This window comes from Saimiri boliviensis, chromosome 13, assembly GCF_048565385.1.
Source record: "Saimiri boliviensis isolate mSaiBol1 chromosome 13, mSaiBol1.pri, whole genome shotgun sequence".
Taxonomy (NCBI): domain Eukaryota; kingdom Metazoa; phylum Chordata; class Mammalia; order Primates; family Cebidae; genus Saimiri; species Saimiri boliviensis.
In genome coordinates, this window is record NC_133461.1 from 66,456,587 (window position 1) to 66,477,601 (window position 21,015).

The window sequence follows — 21,015 nt, forward strand, 5'->3', positions numbered from 1 at the left end:
CAGCCTCCGGAGTAGCTGAAATTATAGGCGTGGCCACCATGCCCAGCTAAGTTTTGTAGTCTTAGTAGAGGTGGGATTTCACCATGTTGGCCAGGCTGTTCTCTAACTCCTAACCTCATGGTCCACCTGCCTCAGTCTCCTGAAGTGCTAGGATGACAGGTGTGAGCCACCATGCCCAACCAAGAGTAGAGTTTAATCCAGTATGACATAAGAGGGAGTATATTCTAGAACATGGATGAACCTTGGAAACATTATGTTAAGTGAATGGAACCAGAAACAAAAAGACACATATTGTATGATTCCATTCATTTTCTCAATGTTTTTTGAGCATCTATGGTACATCCTTGTGCAAGCAAATGTCTTGTTATTGTGGCCAGCTGGGGCTGGTTTAACATGCCAGATGTTTATATTGTTTCTTTTTCATTTTCTAGATACACTTGTTTTCTATTCCCTGGTCTGAGCTATAGCCCTCCTTCTCAAATCCCTTCTATAGTAAGGAAGTAATGCCTTTTTCGTTTCTTTTCTCTGGATCATGCCCTGGGATTAGCCTAGATAATGCAGTCCAAACAAGGGCCTGGACACATGATAGTATGGTCACTGAAATCTCCCCAAAGTGTGACCTTCTTCCCCTCGGGCCCACAACCCCACTCAGTGGCCTTGCTATTCTGTTCTGAACCACCATCTTCAGCTCTGACTCATTTCTGCCTCTACACCTGGCCCATCTTTCGGGTTCTGCCACTTCTTGGGCACTAGCTTAACCTTAGGGACCACAGCTTTTCTGCTTGGACCTGGATCTGTCTTCTCACATTTTTTTTTTTTTGAGACAGTTTCACTCTTGTTACCCAGACTGGAGTGCAATGGCGCAATCTTGGCTCACCGCAACCTCCGCCTCCTAGGTTCAGGCAATTCTTCTGCTTCAGCCTCCTGAGTAGCTGGGATCACAGGCACGCGCCACCATGCCCAGCTAATTTTTTGTATTTTTAGTAGAGACGGGGTTTCACCATGTCGACCAGGATGGTCTCGATCTCTTGACCTCGTGATCCACCCGCCTGGGCCTCCCAAAGTGCTGGGATTGCAGGCATGAGCCACCGCACCCGGCCTGTCTTCTCACATTTTTATTTTTATTTTTTAATCATTACTGCCTTTTCTTCACAACATTAATGGGACCAAATCCCTGTTTACACACATGAATTCTGACACTGGGACCACAACAACAGAAGTTTGGGAAACAGCCTATTTCCTAAAAGGGTCAGGGTGTAGAGGTGAGCTCAGACTGTAGGCTTCCCGGGCCAGGACTCCTCAATGACCTTTTGCATCTCTAGCTCCTGGTTGCATGTCTGGCACACAGCAGTACCTAATTCATATTTGGGGGAGCAGAGTCAGAACCAGTGTGTTTGCATCCTGGGTGGGGGATTCAGGACAAAAAAAAAATCAGTTGAATATTATATTAGTTGGGGTTCTCCAAAGAAGCATGAACTAATAGGAGATGAATAGATAGATAAATAGATAGAAGATAGATAGATTTCTTTTCTTTTTTTTCTTTTTTTTTTTTGAGGCAGAGTTTCACTCTTGTTACCCAGGCTGGAGTGCAATGGCACGATCTCGGCTCACCGCAACCTCCGCCTCCTGGGTTCAGGCAATTCTCCTGCCTCAGCCTCCTGAGTAGCTGGGATTACAGGCACGCACCACCATGCCCAGCTAATTTTTTGTATTTTTAGTAGAGACGGGGTTTCACCATGTTGACCAGGATGGTCTTGATCTCTTGACCATGTGATCCACCCGCCTCGGCCTCCCAAAGTGCTGGGATTACAGGCTTGAGCCACCGCGCCCGGCTGATAGATTTCTTTTAGGGAATTGTCTCATGCCATTATGGAGGCTGGCAAATCCAAAATCTGCCGGGCAGGCCGCCGGCTGGAAGCCCTTGGGAGAGTTGATGCTGCAGCTTGAGTCTAAAGGCCTTCTGCTGGCAGAATTCCTTTTCCTCTAAGGAGGTCAGTATTTTTGTCTTAAGACCTTCAACTGGTTGGACAAGGCCCACCCACATTAGCAGAATACCCTGCTTTACTGCAAGTACACTGATTTAAATGTTAATCTCAGGTAGGCTATTTTCACAGAAGCATTTAGAATAATGTTTCATGATATATCTATGGCCTAGCCAAGTTGATACATAAAAGTAACCATCACAAATATCATTGTCGGGTTTATTGCTTGTTCTTTAGGTAAGACCTCTAGGGCACTAAACATAACATAGTTGAGTGGGAAATGTGTTTCACAGACATGGTTTCATACGTTCTACAAATATTTATTATTTTTACTCTTTGGGAGAAATTCCTCAGCCCTACAGGGAAAACACCAAAATGTATTTTCTGAATCCCCTCCAGTCAACAGGGAGAAATAGGACCAGTGTGTGTGTGATTATGCCAGCCAGCACTGACTCACTCATCTTTACAGCTGATTCTCTACGTTGAGATTCGATATTTTATTTTCGTCTGCTCAACATTTTTTTCCTGCATATCCCTGGTAAGACCGCAAACTAAAAACTAAACGCATGGGATGGTCATGTACATGTTTACTGAAGTGCATGGGGTTGAATCCTGTCTGTGTCCCATCAAGGCAGACCTTTGCAGGGACTCTGCCTCAGTTTTCAGAACAATGGCACCTTCCTTTAGGCAGGGGGACTGTGACATCATTGACATAAGAAGACTGGCAGGGCCTGTGGGTACCTGGTACCTAGCTAGCAATTAACACTCAATCAGTGTTGCTGTGGTTACTTGCATTATGCTCCCTTCGAGACTTTCATAGTCAAAACAGAAGAGTAGCCCTAGTTATCCTTAAACCTTCTGTTTAAGTTTCCTTTTCTTCCCTTCCTTATCCTCTGTATGCAAATGTGCATTTGGCAACCACTAGGGAACTTTCAGATTCTTTATCTCTCACGCACCAGAACCTAGAATTAAGCTTGTTAAGATTAAAGTATAATTTTGTTCATGGAGAATAAAAAGTAAAATAAATATTGCATCAGGGGAAAGATATGTGAAGATACCCAAGTGACAGAGAATGGCTGTAAAGATATGAACATACATAAAGTAAGACAGTGTGATTCTAAAGGAGCAGTTTATTTTTGTCTGAGCAGCCTAACCGGACCTTCTCCTTTCTGTTCCACTCTAACCAGCATGGAGCTTTAGGTTTTACAGTTCTGATAATTTGATAAGTAGAAAATTCATTCATTCTTTCTTTTCTTTCCCTTTTTTTTTTTTGACAGAGTCTTGTTCTGTTGCCCAGGCTGGAGTACAGTGGCACAATTTCAGCTCACTGCAACCTCCGCCTCCCAGGTTCAAGTGATCCTCCTGCCTCAGCCTCTCAAGTAGCTGGGATTACAGGCATGCACTACCATGCCTGGCTAATTTTTGTGTTTTTAGTAGAGATGGGGTTTCACCATTTTGGCCAGGCTGGTCTCGAACCCCTGGCTTCAAGTGATCCAACTGCCTTGGCCTACCAAAGTGCTGGGATTACAGGTATGAACCATTGCACCCAGTCCAAAATTATTTCTTGAAGCTTTAATCTGTATTTTTACTTACTTATGAATTTGAACACTTTCTTCATACATGAATTTCCTACTCGCGAACTGCCCAATTGCATCTGCTTATTTTTCCTAATGGATCTTGATGGTTTTGTAAAAATAATAATCATAATAATCTATTAGTTCTTTCTATATTGATTATTAACTGAGTCATATCTATGCCAAATATTCTCCCAGACTGCAGTTTTAAAAATTGTGTTTATGATATTTCTTCCATAAAGCAAGGGTTAACTTTTCGGTGGTGGAAACTGTCAGTCTTTCTCCCTGTGATTTCTGAGAGTAAATCTGCATTTCCTTCTCCCCGCTTCCTCCTCCATTTAGGAGAAATGGAGCCAGGGCCCCTCCATCCTCAGGCTCTCCACAGTAAATCCCAGGGGCTAATCTTTTTTATTTTTTGAGACAGAGTCTCACTCTGTTGCCCAGGCTGGAGTGCAATGGTGCGATCTTGGCTCACTGCAACCTCCACCTCCTAGGTTCAAGCAATTCTCCTGTCTCAGCCTCCTGAGTAGCTGGGATTACAGGTGCCTGTCACCACACCTGACTAATTTTTGTATTTTTAGTAGGACAGGGTTTTACCGTGTTGCACAGGCTGGTCTTGAACTCCTGACATCAGGTGATCCACCCACCTCGGCCTCCCAAAGTGTTGGGAGCCACTGTCCTGAGCCACCGCACTCAGCCTGTCACCAGCTAATCTTGATGCCCCACTTTTGAACATCTGCTGACAGAAGAACCAGGGGAAGTTCCGTAGCCTGAAACTCAAGGACCACATGTGAGCTAGGGGAAGAACTGTCCGGAGAAGGTCAGCTTCCCACAGATGTTTACCCAAGGGTGTGTTCTGCCTTCAAGTTGTTAAAATCCCCTCTGCCAGAGCTATTGAGGGGTGGTTCTGATGGTAAGTTTCAGTTCAGTAGAAGAATATGACATTGGACACAAGTGTGCAGGAGGGGGAAGGGCGGAGAGTCAGGAGAGAGCCGCAAAAGGGGCTGGGGCCTCAGCAGTATGCTTGGAAACCAAGCCCTCTTTTTTCATTTCTTATTTTTGTTGTTTTTTTAGACACAGTATGCTTTTCAGTAAAATAGTTGTTATGTAGCTGCAGTTAGAACTTGCATATTTAAGCCTCCCATGTAAACTGAGTGTAAGATGGAGAAAGAATCTTAAGTAATTTAGATGTTACTTCATGCATAGCTATGCATGAAGTAGTGATGCTATTTTCTAAATCTGGAGTCTCTTCTACATTCAGAAAAACTGAGGAAGGAAGTGAGGGTGTTTGGAAGTCAGCACTTCCTTTTAAATAGACAGTAACAACCCCAAAACAGTTTTATGAGCTTAGGGAAGGGGACAAGGTGACAACTATTGTGAATGTGGGACAGTCAGGGCTAAAACCTCAACAGTCTCATGCAAATTGGGATGGTTTGTCATCTGGACTTATGATTCACCCCTCCCCCCTCCGCCCTGACTAAACGCATGTAACCCTCCTCCAAAATAATGCAACAGCCTTTTAATGTCCATCTTTGACAGAGGATGGAACTACAGGTTGAAGAGACTCTTCCTTAAATTCACACAAACTGGGCATAAAGGAATCTGGATTAAACTTGGTTCCATCTGATGTCAGAGGGCCCTTTCTACCCTCCATGCTTGGGATTTATCAGTCGGGCCAGGGAACTCACTCTCTCACTCGCTCACTCACCACGTATTTTCAGAGTGCAGAATATATGCTATGCGAAGGACTGGATTATGGTTGATTCAGAACAGGCTGTTATATTGGTAATTGGGAAAGCCCATGAATAGCAAGGAGAATGGTAGTTCCAGAATAATCTTAAATACTATTTATAGGAGGCCACTGTTTTGGACTGAGCTCTTGCACTAGGCCCAGTAGACCAGACCAAACCAGAATGGAGTCACTCCTACTAAGTGCCAGGCTGTCCAACTGAACTTTAAAAAGGGCAGCTTTCCAAAAAACAGGAGATGCATAGCAGCCAATCCGAAGGAGCCCTCAGCAGGTTTGATGAGGAAGTCCCCTGTGTTTTAACCCGACAAGGGAAGTAGCTCTGAGGCACCAAACTGACTTTCATTCCCTGTTTCTGCTTCTTCAGCCTTTAAAAGGCCTATAAAGCCAAGTCCTCTGCCTCGCTCAATGGAACACATTTTCTCAACTTACAGATGGGATGCTGCCTGGTTCATGGATCAGTAATACAAGCTAATTAAATCTTTAACGTTGTTGAAATTTTGTCTTTTGACAATAATAACCTTAATAGAAATAAAATTTGCAAGAGTTCCAATGTAATTAGAGCCTTAGGGCAACTCAGTTAACCATTAAATACTTAGTACAGTAGTTAAGTACTCTTAGTACAGGCTAAGCATCCCTAATTTGAAATCCGAAATGCTCCAGAATTTGAAACTTTTTTACTGCTGACACAATGCTCAAAGGAAATGCTCAATGGAACATTTTCAATTTGGGATTTTCGGATTAGAGGTGTTCCAGTGGTAAGTATAATGCAAATATTCCAAAATCGGAAAAACACTCCTGGTCCCAAGCATTTTGGATGATGGATACTCAACTTGAACACAGATGTTCTAAGAGGCACTTCAGATTAGAAAAAGCCTGCATTGGCCGGGCGCGGTGGCTCAAGCCTGTAATCCCAGCACTTTGGGAGGCTGAGGCGGGTGGATCACGAGGTCAAGAGATCGAGACCATCCTGGTCAACAAGAGATCGAGACCATCCCCGTCTCTACTAAAAATACAAAAAATTAGCTGGGCATGGTGGCGCGTGCCTATAATCCCAGCTACTCAGGAGGCTGAGGCAGGAGAATTGCCTGAACCCAGGAGGCGGAGGTTGCGGTGAGCCGAGATCGTGCCATTGCACTCCAGCCTGGGTAACAAGAGTGAAACTCCGTCTCAAAAAAAAAAAAAAAAAAAAAAAAAAAAGCCTGCATTACGTTCTTCCTTATCTAGGACAGTCTTGGGAATTCAAACAAAACACAGATCTATTTTCCGCCTATCACAAACACACTCACTCACCTAGCAGTTGACTAGGTTCAGACTCCAGCCATCTTGATCATCTTCTCCTTTACTTGGGGGTTGGTTTTCGTTGAATTCAAGGTTTGGAGTCTCTGGAATTTATGCTCTTTTCCTGAATGAGAAACGTAACAAAAATGAAACGACTACACCAAGCCTCAGACATTTAACATCATACAATAGTCTCCTGTTTATGTTTGTCTCCTTCCTTTATAGCTCAACGTCAGCATGTGTCCTCTTTCTCCACTGGTCATTCATCCAGTGTCTAGCATAGTCAGTGTCTGCTGTTTGCTGAATGGGTGGGTAAACAGCTAAACACAGAAATCCCTGTAATATGGGAATTGTTGCCAACATCTAAAATAAAACCAATTTTTTTTGATAGCAAATAATGTTAAGGTACAAAAATGTGAAACACAACTCCTTTTAAGAAAAAGAAATCCTAAACTCAATAATATTACTCTAAGCAATTGCAGGAAAACTTACATAACTTACCAGAAAGAGCAACCCAAGACAGTCTATGAAACAAAACTGGGGTTGTGGTGACGTTTATCTGCATCATTGCAATTTAATTTCTCAGTTTTACAAGTAAAATGAAAATGAATGGGACCGATTGGATTAATGTTACAGCTTCTGGGAGGTGGTCACAGCTGAATCAATCCATTTACCTCCATGGGAGGTGTTAATATATATCTTATTGCTTATTTTCTTTTAACCTAACACTTTAAGCTCAGCCAGGGATCCAAGGGATGATGGAGGTTGCTGGGCTGGAGTGTCAGTAAAGAGGCCAGTTAGATGCTAAGACTCGCTTAAGCTGCCCAGTGCTGGCACTCAGGAATCTGAAAATTGGATTCCTGCATTCCACTTAGGAATCTGGAAATTGGATTGGTGTCACCTGACACCAATCCTTTGTGAGGGCCCAACAGAACCTTCCTCGTCTTCAGTGAGACCTACTTGTTCTGGAACGCTTCTGAGCACTCCCATTCCAGGCGATGGAGAATACGAGGAGGCGAACCCCTACCTTCCCTCTCTCCCATCTAAGATGTCACTGCGCTTTCCACATGAAGACATCTGGAGCTGTTAGGGAGGTTGTGCAGTTTCTATCCGCTTACCTAACAGCCCCTCCACCAAGCAGCCACCTTCCTTGGAGTTCTCAGGGACACTCCCCTCCCCACAGACAGAGTCTCCTTCAGTTTCCAGGCCATGTCTCCTTTTTTAAGTCTGTGGGTTAATTGTGGGATCCACTCACCTCTGTTTTTCTAAATCTCTCAAAAACCTTTCCTACCGTGGTATGTCCAGGATTCATCTCCTTAAAATTTGTTTAAATGGCATGAGTTACAAATAAGATTAGGTAGCACATGCTATTTAGAAAGTTTCTGAAACAGAAGGAAAGAAGGAAGGAAGGAGTTGTTATGTAAATGAGAAATACTAAAAGGCTGTTTAACTGATATTGCAGACACTATAGTTCCATAAAAAAGATACAATTATGAAAAGGTTTGTAAACATTTTTATTTTTTATTAATTGGCCCTTGAGCAGACCAGATGACTCAGTACTGGTCTCCAGGGATCAGCCTTCGCTCCAGGGCATTATAACATATTTATATTGCTTATCCTATTTAACCTTTTGAGTCATAATTGTTTTCACAGAACCTTATTTACTATAAACAGGTCTATAAATCTACATAGTATACACATTTCATTTAATATCTAAGTAACATATATTCTTGTACACCATTAAATATATCCAGTAAAGATACCCTGGCTTGCTTAATCATTCCCCAAATGTTAAGAGATTTGAGTTACAATTAATGCAGCAATTCTCCCTTTACCTCCATAGAGATAATTTTATCTTGTTTCTCCAATGTATTTGTTTCTTTTTCTGTATATGTGTTTACAATCAGACAGGCAGCTTTGTTTGCTTCTCGTCTTTGTGTGTTATTGTTCAAAAAAGGATTTCCTGAATCAAAAATGATCAGTTTTATGACCGTTCCTGGCTTTTGCTGTTGGAGACTTTATAGCAGCAGAGAAGTCAAGGTCTGAATTAGCACAATGACCTTTTACTTTACAAAATTCTCATAAGAAAAACTTGCATGTTCTGTTTTTTAATTTGATAAATTGTCAGTTACGTATCATTAAATTTTTATCTCTGCTGAAATTATACCAGAACTACATATTTGCAGAAAATTCCAGAGGAGTAGGGATGGGCCCTTAGTGCAGTAATCCATAGACTGTAACAATAGAGAACATGGTACTTTAAAAAAAAGTCGAGAGCTTTCGAAAAATACTAAAAAGACTGTTTAACTGACGTTGCAGACACTATAGTTCCATAAAAAAATGTAATTATGAAAAACAAGGTTTGTAAACCTTGACCTGTCACTCCTCTGACCTGTCACTCCTAAAATATGTCTCCTAACAGTCATCTTCCCGCCTTCCTGGGCCAGAGCTTTATGGGCTACCTTAGGGTGATGATGGGGACCTGGTTTTCATGAGGCCATGTTTAAGTTCAGGGGTGACCTGGCTGGGGAGAGGGTATAAACCCATGAACACAGTCTAGCTGACAGACTAGGATTGCAACTTTGTAAAGAAGATCCCAAGTCCTGATCAGAAGGAGACACAAATGAGGTCGTCTTTAATAGAACTAGGAGTGGGGAGGACAAATGGGTTGGGGTGATTCTCAGGGAGGGAAGGCCTGCATAGGGGACTGTTTTGGGAGAGCCTAGAAACCACACAAGCGTCCCAGACATCTAGGCTATAGTGGAGAATAGAGCGGAATGAGAGCAGTCATGGAAAAGAGTAAGGGAACACAAGAGAAATTTGGTTTGCTTATTTCTGTCTAGGCACGGTTCTGCCTTTAGCAATCTAAGGCAATTTCACAAAGCCCCACTCACTGCACAGGATGTAGAACATGGCAGAAGCTTCCACTCGGGTTTGACTGACTTTTGCGAGTTGAGCTGGAAAGCCAAAAGGACACATTTCAGTGTGGAGATCCAAGTCTTAGTAGGTGTGGTGAGGGCCGGGAAGGTCTTGGAGAAGGAGGTGTCTTTGCAACTGTGTAGCGATGGTTTTCTGATTAGCAAATCTGAGGACAGGGAGGTATTGTGACCAGGGCTGTGTGATTCTGGGCAAACCCCTTTTCACCCTGCCCACATAGAAGACTCTGCTTTGGATACAAAAACAAGGAGGGATACTGATACAATGGACTCTAACTTGTCCATGGCTGCCTTTTGAACAATTTAGTACATTTGAGTAACCTCCGCAAGCCTGCATCTCCAGGGCAAAGTTCCTGCTCTTCTGGGGAATTTACTTGTGAATTGTCTGTTTTGGGTCCCATTTTGACTCCAGCATTCCAGGACTTACCTTCTTGGAGGCCTTGGTTTGGAATTTCCCATTGAATGGGGCTACTTGGGTGCTGGGAAGCTTCAACCTGGCTTCTGTAAGAACAAAGCCTCAAGGGTGGTCTGCTAGGAGAATGGAAATGCCATTGATTAAAATTGGAAGGTTAGGAAAGAGGCCTGAGTTTGGAATAGGAGATGAAGTTTTAAAAAATCAGTTTTTAAAACAACATTTCCCATCTGAAATGCCAGTGAATATTCACACAGATTACATTGAAAAGGCTGACATTTCTGTAGCAGCAACGAATGAAGTCATCTGAGTGGATGAGGTGCACTAGGCCATACATGGATAAAAGAACAGTTACAGAAGCCTCCCCTGCCTGTGTGCGGCCACAACCTCTTGGCATTTCCTAGTTAGGAAGGATGCTGGGGTCTGCTGGGATCTCCGTGTTTCTACCTGTATTTCAGAGGGCTGGATTTCTGCCGTGCACACACGTCGCAGGATTTGCTCTACTGAGAGAGTTTTTCTCCAGAATACAAGTTTCCTGTTTCAGACACGGATAGCCAGTTTTGCTTCTAGGATCATTTTCAGCTACATACAGAAAAATGAAATTGGCAGAGCTGACGGAAGCTCGGGTATTAGGAAGATCCAGAAGGCAGGCTGAAAAGTTAACTCCCTTCTCTTCACCCCTGTCCCCACTGCGGCCCCCTCAGTGGCCTGACTTCTGCCTGGGACCCAGAATGTCGCTTGAGGATGGGACTACCCGCAGACCTCCAAGCGCTGCCACACAAACAGCAAACGGCGTCCGCCGACAGCATCCGCTTTTCAGATGAGAATGGCATCTGCAGGGACCCGCTGGCCGTGGGGCCAGGTCTCCGCAGGGTCTGTCCCGTCCTTCCTTCCCACCTGGACTCTGCGGCCCGGCGGGTCGGGAGAGCTGATGCCGGAGGGCGCTGGGGGCGCCTGGCCCGCTCGGGGCCGGTCCGAGGGCGGAGGCGATCCGCCGGCGACGCCGCAGGTCCCCGGGTGGCTGACGCCGTCCGGGGGCGTTCCTGGGAGCTGGGGGCCGGCGAGCCTGGACCCGACGCGCCCGGGAGGAGCCGGCCGGCGGACACGTGACCCACCGCGGCGGGGCCGGCGGCCCAGAAATAGCAGCGGCGGCGGTTCCGCCCGCTGGCGGCGAGAGCGAGGGACCCAGGCGGGAGACGCCGGCGGGGCGCGGGCGCGGCGGCCCCGGAGGATGCTGCTGAGCCCCGGCCTGGTCCGGCCGCGAGCACATGATGGCAATACGGGAGCTCAAAGTGTGCCTTCTGGGGGTGAGTCCTGGCCGTCACCCGCCGGGGGACACCGGCCCGCGTCCCCGCGCCCCCTCGCTCCCCTCGATCCCGCGCGCTCAGTCCCTGCGGTCCCCTCCTCTCCGCACCCCTTTCGCAGCTCCCGACCCCTCTCCTGCGCGCCCCGCTGGTTCCCCGGGTCCCCTCGCTCCCCTAGTCCGTGCGTCCCTCGCTCTCCGCACCCTCCTTGTTCTCCACGTCCCCCTCGTCCCTGCGACCCTCGGGTCCGCCCCCGCTCTCGCCCTGCGGGGGTCCGGTTCGAGCCTGCCCTGGGCTTTCTCCGCTCTTTCCTCGCCGTTCCCGCGTCTCCGGATCCGCGACGGCCTTGCTGGGACCCTCGGCGGGGACCCGGCAGTGGCAGCCGGTCTGGGACCCCCAGGGTTTTCTCCTCCGCCTTTGATAGTTTCCTTCCGGCAGAAAGTTTAAGTTGCTCGGCCAAGTCGCTGAGTCCTCTTTTGCCCCCAATCACTTAAAACACAAAAATAAAACCAAAAGCGAACCCAGCCAAGGCGGTGAAAGCCGAGGGCGCGGCTAGGGTGGAAGGTGAGGCAGTGACCTGTGCGGAGCGCGCCCTGCAAACTTACCTGCTGCAGATCAAAGAAGCAGGCTGGGAAAGTGCTCCCCACCACCACTCCCCCCAAAGTGGGGTTTTCTAGCCCGAAGAAGCCTTAAAGCCGCCAGAAACGAAGAAGTAGTGAATCCCGGCGGCCCGGGGGACACAGGCAGGGGACCCGGCGAGGACGGAGGGGAGCCGCTGGCGAACAGCCCCTGGAAATCCAGATCAATGTAGGGTCTCTTCCTTTCTGAGGCCCACATCGCATTCCAGAATTCCTTCTAATAAAAGAGGAGCTGGTTCGAAGGGCGTTTTCAGCAGCCTTTGGCATGGGCGCCTGGTGTACCCGCCCATGTCGTTGGCAAAGCTGGTCTCTCATGAAAACCATTTCCTAAAAAAGAGCAGCGAAAGGGTCGAATTCTTTTGCGAACTGATCTGTCAAGATGGGGGTACAAGAACTGTAGAAAGAGGAAATGATTTAGGTGAGGACTGAATTGTGCCAGCGTTTCTAGGCTTCCTCTAGTTTTTTCTGGAACCTCGGGCAGGACCGTGTTCTCTCCCCCGGCTCCCATCACCGACCTCTGCCAAAACCATCCTTTACCCTAACCCGGTTGTCCAGTTGGTCTAGAATTCCAGAGGATCTGGGAAGGCTCTGCCCCCGCGGTGGCCCCTGGAGATCCCCACCTACCCCACTTGCTCAGCCACAGCCAGGATCTAGTCTGGTCTTTCTCTGTTGCCCTGTTGGTGTTGCAGAAGTGGATTTCCCTGTTCCCCAGGCCTTCTAATATAGTCCAGACATACATTCCTGGAATCCCATGCTTCCCTCTTGAGGAGCCATTTCAGTCTCAGGGAAGGCCTTCAGAGACTTAGAAGGAATGTCATGTTCCAAGGAATGAAGAGGCAGCCTTGATGTGTGCTGTGTTTGTCAGGACTGGCCTTGGGAAAAATGAAATAGGACATGTTTTTGCCTTTTTTTCTTAAACTCTTTCTCTTGCCTTTTACTGAGGTGGTCTAAGCCCTGCCCTATTAGAGGACCCGTTATTTTCGATTTTGGTATTTAGGGACAGGTCTGTATATCCTCCTACCAGGACACTGATCAAGTGGTAAGAACCCTGTGTCAGGAGGCAGGAAACCCAGGCTCTCATTCTTTCCCACCAACGAGCTGTGTCATTTAAGCAAAGCAACTCAGTGGCCTCATCTATGAAATGGGCATAATAACATGTTTCCTCTTAAGGCAGAGAACTATACCAGATGATCTCTTAAGATACATGCTACCATTTCCTACTAACATCAGTTCAGGGTGACAATTAGCAAACCTGGAAGAGGAGGCAGCTGGAGGAATTCTCTCTACTTCTTTTATCTCCAAGAATGATACACTCTTTGAGTGGCTTCCTGCAGACAGTGCCTTACCTTTGCCAGTTCTGTGGGTAGGAATTTGAAGCTGGATTTGGGAGAACCATGCCAAAGCAGAGAAGAGGTTTCTGGGCAGGCGGAAGGCTTTGAAACATCAATCATGCTGGGCACAGTGGCTCACACCTGTAATCCCAGCACCTTGGGAGGCCGAGGTGGGTGGATCATTTGAGGTTAGGAGTTCGAGACCAGCCTGGACAACGTGGTGAAACTCTGTATTTACTAAAAATAACAAAAAAAGTTAGACGGGTGGTAGTAACCGATGCCCATAATACCAGCTACTCCGGAGGCTGAGGCAGGAGAATCACAGGAGTCTGGGAAGCGGAGGTTGCAGTAAGCAGAAATCGCACCCCTGCACTCCAGTCTGGGTGACAGAGTGAGACTGTCTCAGAAAAAGAAACATCAATCATATCACACCACAAATGTGGCTTCCTTTTTTTTTGAGGGTGGCTGTAAGTTTCAGTTTGATTGAAGTCAGAGGACATTTTATTTGAAAGGCCAAATGACCTTTTGTCCACGCTAAATAAGATTTGTCACATCCCCTCGTTTGGCTATCTCTTCCGTGGGTAAGATGTGCGCAGCAGGCCGGGTTTCTAGCTGCTCGTCCAATTAGGCTGGTTCTCTGGGTGGAATAACATTTGAGGGAGATCAAAGCCATTTTAACTGTCTTGGGTTTACTCTCTTCTCTCTCTCTTTTTGTTTTGAGACAGTGTCACATTCTGTCATACAGACTGAGTGCAGAGATACCATCATAGGTCACTGCACCCTCCAATTCCTGGGCTCAGTGGATCCTCCTGCCTCAGCCTAGGTTTATTCTCGTGATTGGAGAGACCCTGTGGGTCAGTCAGTGCCAAGTCCAAAAGTCCTTTTAACAAATACGTATATTTTTGAGATAGGGTCTCACTCTGTCACCTAGGCTGGAATGCAGTGGTGCCATCACGGCTCACTGCAGCCTCAACCTCCCAAGCTCAGGTGATGGTCCCACCTCAGCTAAGTAGCTAGGACCACAGGTGTGCACCACCCAGTGCAGCTAAACTTTTGATTATTTTTGTAGAGGCGGGGTCTCCCTATGTTGCCCAGGCTCTTTCAACATTTTAACAGGAACCTTGGGCTTCTTTGTTCTTTTCATAGGGAGGTCTGTCTCTTCTGGGTGAAGTTTTGCATGTGGCTGGCACTCAGCTTCCTGTTTTTCAGCCATAAGGTACCTCCCTGAAGTCTTGGTAGGACCAAGATCCTAACAACCACACCTTCTTTGTCTCTGTTAGAATCACTTTCTGTTGGGTTTCCCTTAGAAGCTGATAGAGAACGTAGACTTCATAACAGAATCTCACTCTCTCACTGGGAAGGCTGAGGAGCTGATCTTTTTGTGCCTGGTCCTGTGCTCAGTGAGGACTTGGGGATGTGCTTCCCATTTGAGGTACAGGTTGGTTTGGGCATGGGCAGTGAGAACTTTCAGCACAGGCTCCCTGCTGGTCACTCTTTGCTATAGTCTCCTCCTCCACCCATGGGGTCAGGGGTCTTACCTCCTGACATTAGAGTCATTTGCAGGAGGTAGGAGGGAAAGTGGGCCAGGTGCCAAGTCTTCTCTACCTGAGCTTTTCCTGTCTTCCTGGCATGTTAGGAATGTCTGATCTTACTTCTTTTGGTGAATGTTCCCACATGGGATGGACAGTGGCTTGTGGAACATTCTCTGAATGCTTTGTGTTCTTGGAAAACCAAGGACTGAAGAGCATTGGGTTTCTTTATGTTATCTGTTAGAAATTCTTGGCTCGTATTTCATGTGTGGACTTTCTCAGGTTGATTCCACATGGGGACAGCCCAGCAAGCTTTTGTGGACACCCTTTCCTGGCCTAAGCCCCGTCACCTATGGAAGTCAGCCATGCAGGAGGGTGTGCTTGATGGGGGAAAGCACCGTGGGCAGGACCCCATGAACCTCTTTCTTAACCAAGGAAGTGTCGTTTGCCGCACTTTGTGATCTGAACCGGTATTATGAAACATGGAGCTTAAAGGCAACACCCTTAAAAACAGCAAAGTATGTTACAAAAAAAAAACCAAAAAAAAAACAACTAACGAAAACAATATTGAGGCAGCAGCTGCTTCAACCCCAAAGGTGGAAGGTTTCCCAGTATGCATTTTTAACACACATCACCACGTGGCAAGAAGCAGGAGGACGAGAGAGAGTGGGGGGGAGGAGAAAGAGAAGGAGGGGACCTTTGTTTTGTTATTTCCTTGGGGTATTTGTGCGCGTGCACTTAAAAACTGCTTCCTGATGGAATCCCAAAGAGATTTATATTTGGGCTTTGGTTGCCTTGGCAACAATTTAGAAATTTCTACCACTTCCCCAATAGCTGAGTGAGTAGTTAGAAGAGCTGAGGGCTTTCTTGCTTCTGGTAAGGAGCTTGTTGAAGCATCTCCTCGTGATCTTTGTTGGAATCTGTGTGGTAGTTCATCAAAGGGCAGCCAAATGCCTGTGATTTGGTGAGACATCTGGGTAATGGGTACTTTACCTATGTCCAAGGCCTCCACACAGAAGGCCTCTTGCCTTCTCAAGGACACTAGGACTCAAGAGTAGAACAGATTTATACTCACAGTAAGGCAGATCATCAGAGCTGTGCAACCTCACATGGGTTGCTTTGAGCGCGATATGAGAGCGTATTCAATAAGGCGACAGGAATTTGTTAGTGTTATTGTGGAAGGAAGGAATGCACAGGATAGTGGGTTGGGCTATGTAATGATCACATTTGCTCTCCAAATCTGAGATTCTAGTAACTTACTATTTTTTTTTTTTTTAACCCCAGAGACTGGCATTTCTTGGGGAGGGGAGATGGTGTGGAGGGTGGAGTGGCTAGCCACAGCATTTATTTCTTGGCACACCTGATTCCTCTATTAAATTGAACCATTTGTGGAAAGTATGTTCAGCATTGGTGACTCTGGGTAGATATAAATGATATAGTGGGATGTCTTCCCAGCAGTGCCTGGCATGTGGCAACACTGTGTCTTATGCACCCAGCCCAGGCTCATGGGATCCATCAGGGTCCCTTTGTTCCTTTTTTGTTCAGGGTCGACATTGCTGCTTTCATCCTCCCTGGGCTTTCAGAGCTCAGTGTGTCCCTGGTGTGTATATCAGAATCATTTGAGGAGCATTTTCAAGCTTCTCATGGTCCCTTCCCCCATCCCTTGTGTCTTAATTTGAACTGCTATCATAAAAATACTATAGGCTGGAGGGCTTAAACAATAGACATTTAATTCTCAGACTTCTGGAGGTTGGAAAGTATAAGACCAAGGTGCCCGCAGCTCTAGCGTCTGGTGAGGGCTCACTTTCTGGTTTGCCGACAGCTGCCTTCTTCTGGTCTTCAAGTCTCTTTCTCTTCTTATAAGGACACCAACCCCATTCATGGGGGCTCTACCCTCATAACCCACGCACCTCTCAGAGGCCCACCTCCTAATATTCTCACATTGGGGGTTAGGCTTCAAAATGTGAATTTTGGTGGGGAGACACAAACATTAATTCCATAGTACCTTGTCAATCGCTTTGAGGCATGTGGCCCCTACTTTTGCCCTGGCCCAATGACACTGTTTCAGTGGGTGATATATTTCTTAGATCTGAGCCAAGGTCGTAGCCATCAGAAAATAGCAAACTTTACATTTTAAGGTGCTAGGACAGTGGTCCCCAGGCTTTTTGGCACTGGGGACCAGTTTTATGGAAGACAATTTTTCCACAGATTGGAGCAGAAGGGAGAGAATGGTTTTAGGGTGAAGTTGTTCCATGCCAGATCGTCAGGCATTAGTTAGATTCTCATAAGGAGCATGCAACCTAGATCCCTCACATTCGCAGTTCACAACAGGGTTTGCACTCCTATGAGAATCTAATGCTACTGTTGATCTGACAGGAGGCAGAGCTTAGCCAGTAATGCTGGCTCACTGTTCACCTCCTGCTGTGCAGCCTGGTTCTTAACAGGCCAGGGACCAGTACCACACCAGGGGTCGGAGACCCCTGTGCTAGAACACAAAAGATTTTGAGTTCACTAATTGGAAAAGACCTTTACAATTTAATTAAGTCCAGTAGACTACACTTATTTGGTGTTTGCCTGCCTGTGCAGATTTTACATTTCCATTTGTCTTAGTTTTTATCATTTATGATATGTGTTTGAAAATGGAATAGGTATTTGTTCATTCAGCCATTCACCATTTGTGGAGTGTTTCTTTCATGCTGGAAGCTATGGTGCAGGTAGACAAGACAGCAGTGACCGCTGCCTTCCCAGGGACAGGAACACACCAGCAGTGAGCTCTGTAGCATTGACTGGATTCTCATTATGGTACTTATCGTGGCCTGCCATGCAGAACAGAAGTAGTGTGGTCTGATGATGAGAAATACTGACTGTCATCTCACTTATTAGACATGATGGCATGGGAGGGACAGAAAGTTCTTGCTCCAGATCTGTCTTGGGTACCTGCAATGGCTCAGTGCTGTGCTAACTCTGGTAGAGACAGAAAGTAGGTCAGGCAGGGATCTGGTCCCTGCCTGGGATGGAGAGGCTTCTGGTTGGTTCCTGTGCCACATGCACGGGAGCACGGCCCATGCTGATGGTTGTGATGCAGGAGGTGTTGCATGTACAGTGGGAGATGGTGGGAGTCGAAGTGGGGAGCTGGGGAGATTTCTTGGAGTAGGAAGGATTTGAACAGTTCCTAAATGGGTGAGTAGGGCTTTGACAGGGAAGGAAAGGTGGGTGTGTGCACTCCAGGCCCTGGTAGGGGATTCAGGATCATACTATATTTTCTGGCATAGTTCCTCCTCTCCCAGCCTGTCCACTCTTCCGTTGACACTTCGTACTCTCTGTCTCTCTAGCACTGGGTCTTTTATTTTTAATTCCCTTTGCCCCATTTTTTTTTTTTTTTTGCTAAAAATTTAAAACTTAAACAATAGTTGAAAGGACTATGAATGTGCCCTAGATTCAGCAGGGATAACATTTTACCACTTGTCCTTTGTCTCTGTTTTTTTTTTTTTTTTGAGATGGAGTCTCACTTTGTCGTCCAGGCTGGGGTGCAGTGGCGTGATCTTGGCTCACTGCAACCTCCACTCCACCTCTTGGGTTCAAGTGATTCTCTTGCCTTGGTCTCCCGAGTAGCTGGGATTATAAGCATGCACCACTATGCCCGGCTAATTTTTGTATTTTTTAAGTTGAGATGGGGTTTCACCATGTTGGCTAGGCTCGTCTCTAACTCCTGGCCTCAAGCGCTCCACCTGCCTCGACCTCCCAAAGTGCTGGGACTACAGGCATGAACTACCACTCCCGGCCTGTCTCTCTGTTTATAAAATACTTAACATTTGTTTTGAACCGTTTAAAAGTAAGCTGCAGACATGGTGGCACTTTACCCCTAAATGCTTCAGTGTGTGTCTTTTAGGAAAAAGGGCATTCTCCTATGTAACCACAATCCTATGCTCCCATCCCCAAAATTGAACACAGGTACAATAATAGTATCAAACATATAGTCCATGTTCAGATGTTTCCAGTTGTCCCCAAATGTCCTTTCCAGCTGTTTAAAGGGTCCAGTTAGAGATCCTCTATTACATTTGATTGTCCCGTCTCTTTAGTCACTGTGCGTCTAAAACAGTTCCCCTTCTTTTTTCCCCATGACTCTGGCGTTTTTGAAGAATCCAGGCCAGTTGTCTTGTAGGAGGTCCCGAGATCTGGAAGTGTCTGTTTCCTCATTGCTGCTTTCAGGTTCAGTGTTTTGGTGAGAATAAAACATAGGCGATCTTGAATGGTCTTATTTTTTAATGTGATCATGTGTAATATTAAAACACTCTTTGCCACTTGCCTCTGTGGCATTTATTAAAAAAATATTTCTGGCCGGGGATAGTGGCTCACGCCTGTAATCCCAGCACTTTGGGAGGCCGAGGCAGGCAGATCACGAGGTCAGGAGATTGAGACCATCCTGGCCAACATGGTGAAACCCTGTCTCTACTAAAATACAAAAAAATTAGCTGGGTGTGGTGGCGCGTGCCTGTAATCCCAGCGACTCGGGAGGCTGAGGCAGGAGAATTGCTTGAACCCGGGAGGCGGAGGTTGCAGTGAGCCGAGGTCCCACCACTGTACTCCAGCCTGGTGACTGGTGATGGAGTGAGACTCCGTCTCAAAAAAAAAAAAAAAATTAACCGGTCATGGTGGCACGCGCCTATAGTCCCAAATACTCCTGAGGCTGAGGCAGGAGAATCACTTGAATCCAGGAGGCGGAGGTTGCAGTGAACCAAGATCTCGCCACTGCACTCCAGCCTGGGCGACAGAGCGAGACTCCATTAAAAAAAAAAAAAGTATATATGTATATATATATATATATACACACACACACACACACTTTTTTATGTATTTATTTCTAAATAAAAATGAAAAACGTATATTTTTAGAAATAAATATATATTTCTATATACATATAGAAATATGTATGTATAGAAATATATTATACATTTTATTTTAATATTATACATGATCATATTAAAAAATAAGACCATTCAAGAAATACATATATAAATTAATAAGTATAAATACATATAGAAATAAATATGTATATAAAGATGTAGCTGTAAGTATATATATATTTCTTAGCTTTGCAAGTGTCAGGCAGTGGTGCGTCTGACACAGGACTTTGACTTTGTGGAGCCTACATTTTAGCAGAAAGGTGGGAAAATTAAATCATATGATCTGTTAGGAGGTGCTTTATGGGAAAAGAAGGCAAGACATTTGAGTGGGAGTGGGCTGGTGGGGGTTTGAGTGTGCTCAGTGTCTTCAGAGCCCAGGGTGGAGGTGTCTGTTTCTTGTTTTTTTTTTTTTTCTTGAGACAGAGTCTTGCTCTGTTGCCAGGCGTTAGGCTGGAGTGCAGTGGTTGATCTCGGCTCAGCTCACCGCAACCTCCGCCTCCTGGGTTCAAGTAATTCTCCTGCTTCAGCCTCTCAAGTAGCTGGGACTACAGATGCGCACCACCATGCCCAGCTAATTTTTTTGTATTTTAGTAGAGACAGGGTTTCACTATGTTGGCCAGAGTGGGTTCGATCTCTTGACCTCGTGATCTGTCCGCCTCGGCCTCCCAAAGTATTGGGATTACAGGCGTGAGCCACTGCGCCTGGCTTGCTTCTTGTTTACTCAGGGCTTGACGCTGGTCCTATGGCCTCCTCCCGTGGTAAGCTGCTGAGCTGTGGAGAGGATCGTATGTCCTGAGGAGTCAGAGTGGTCTTTCTTGTTGTCTAACTTTGTCAGCAGAAATGAGGAAAAGAAAAGTGGAATTTTTATTTGAGATGGAGTCTTGCTCTGTTGCCCAGGCTGGAATGCAGTGGTGTGATCATAACTCATTATAGTCTCGAACTCTTGGCCTCAAGTGATTCTTCTGCCTCAGCCTCCTGAGTAGCTGGGACTACAAGTGTGCCACCATACTGGGCCAATCATCCTTTTTTGTTGTTGTTGAGCTGGGGTCTTGCTGTGTTCCCCAGGTTAGTCTTGAATTCATAGGCTCAAGCAATCCTCCCACCGCAGTCTCTCCAAAAGTATTGGGATTACAGGTATAAGCCACTTTGCCCAGCTGAAAAGTGGGCTTTTTTTTTTTTTTTTTTTTTTTTGAGACAGGGTCTCACTCTGTCATCCAGGCTGGAGTACAGTGGTGCAATCACAGCTCACTGCAGCCTTAACCTCCCAATCTCAAGTGATCTTCCTGTTTCCGAAAAGTGGGGTTTAACATCAGGTCACCAAATGAGTTTTTTCACTGTGGGATCTTTTGATGGGTCTTTTTGGAATATATTTCCTTG

General features: G+C 46.1%; 1 protein-coding gene and 1 long non-coding RNA gene across 6 annotated transcripts in view; one reads left to right on the forward strand and one right to left on the reverse strand.

Moving 5' to 3' along the window:
* Positions 1-1,103: 1,103 nt before the first annotated feature.
* On the reverse strand, positions 1,104-10,941 carry LOC104650852 (uncharacterized). 4 transcript variants are annotated; one of them, XR_012513186.1, is made up of 5 exons: positions 9,948-10,941; positions 9,479-9,669; positions 7,545-7,966; positions 6,597-6,708; positions 1,104-1,401 (listed from the first exon to the last, which is right to left on the reverse strand). It is a non-coding gene; the product is annotated as an uncharacterized LOC104650852 (long non-coding RNA). The 4 variants fall into 4 exon arrangements; XR_012513188.1 differs by lacking the exon at positions 7,545-7,966 and having other exon boundaries at positions 9,948-10,048; positions 10,380-10,937; XR_012513187.1 differs by lacking the exon at positions 7,545-7,966 and having other exon boundaries at positions 9,948-10,051; positions 10,380-10,937.
* A 138-nt stretch (positions 10,942-11,079) lies between these two features.
* Positions 11,080-21,015, forward strand: part of RAB31 (RAB31, member RAS oncogene family) — a 156,851-nt gene continuing 146,915 nt past the window's right edge. Inside the window, exon 1 of one of the 2 annotated variants that reach the window (XM_010335629.3) lies at positions 11,080-11,239. In XM_010335629.3, coding sequence (XP_010333931.2) covers positions 11,201-11,239 — 39 coding nt within the window. In that variant the 5' untranslated portion in view covers positions 11,080-11,200. Of the gene's footprint in view, positions 11,240-12,030; positions 14,638-21,015 lie in introns of those variants that run through there. The other variant, XM_074383776.1, reaches the window with a different exon arrangement.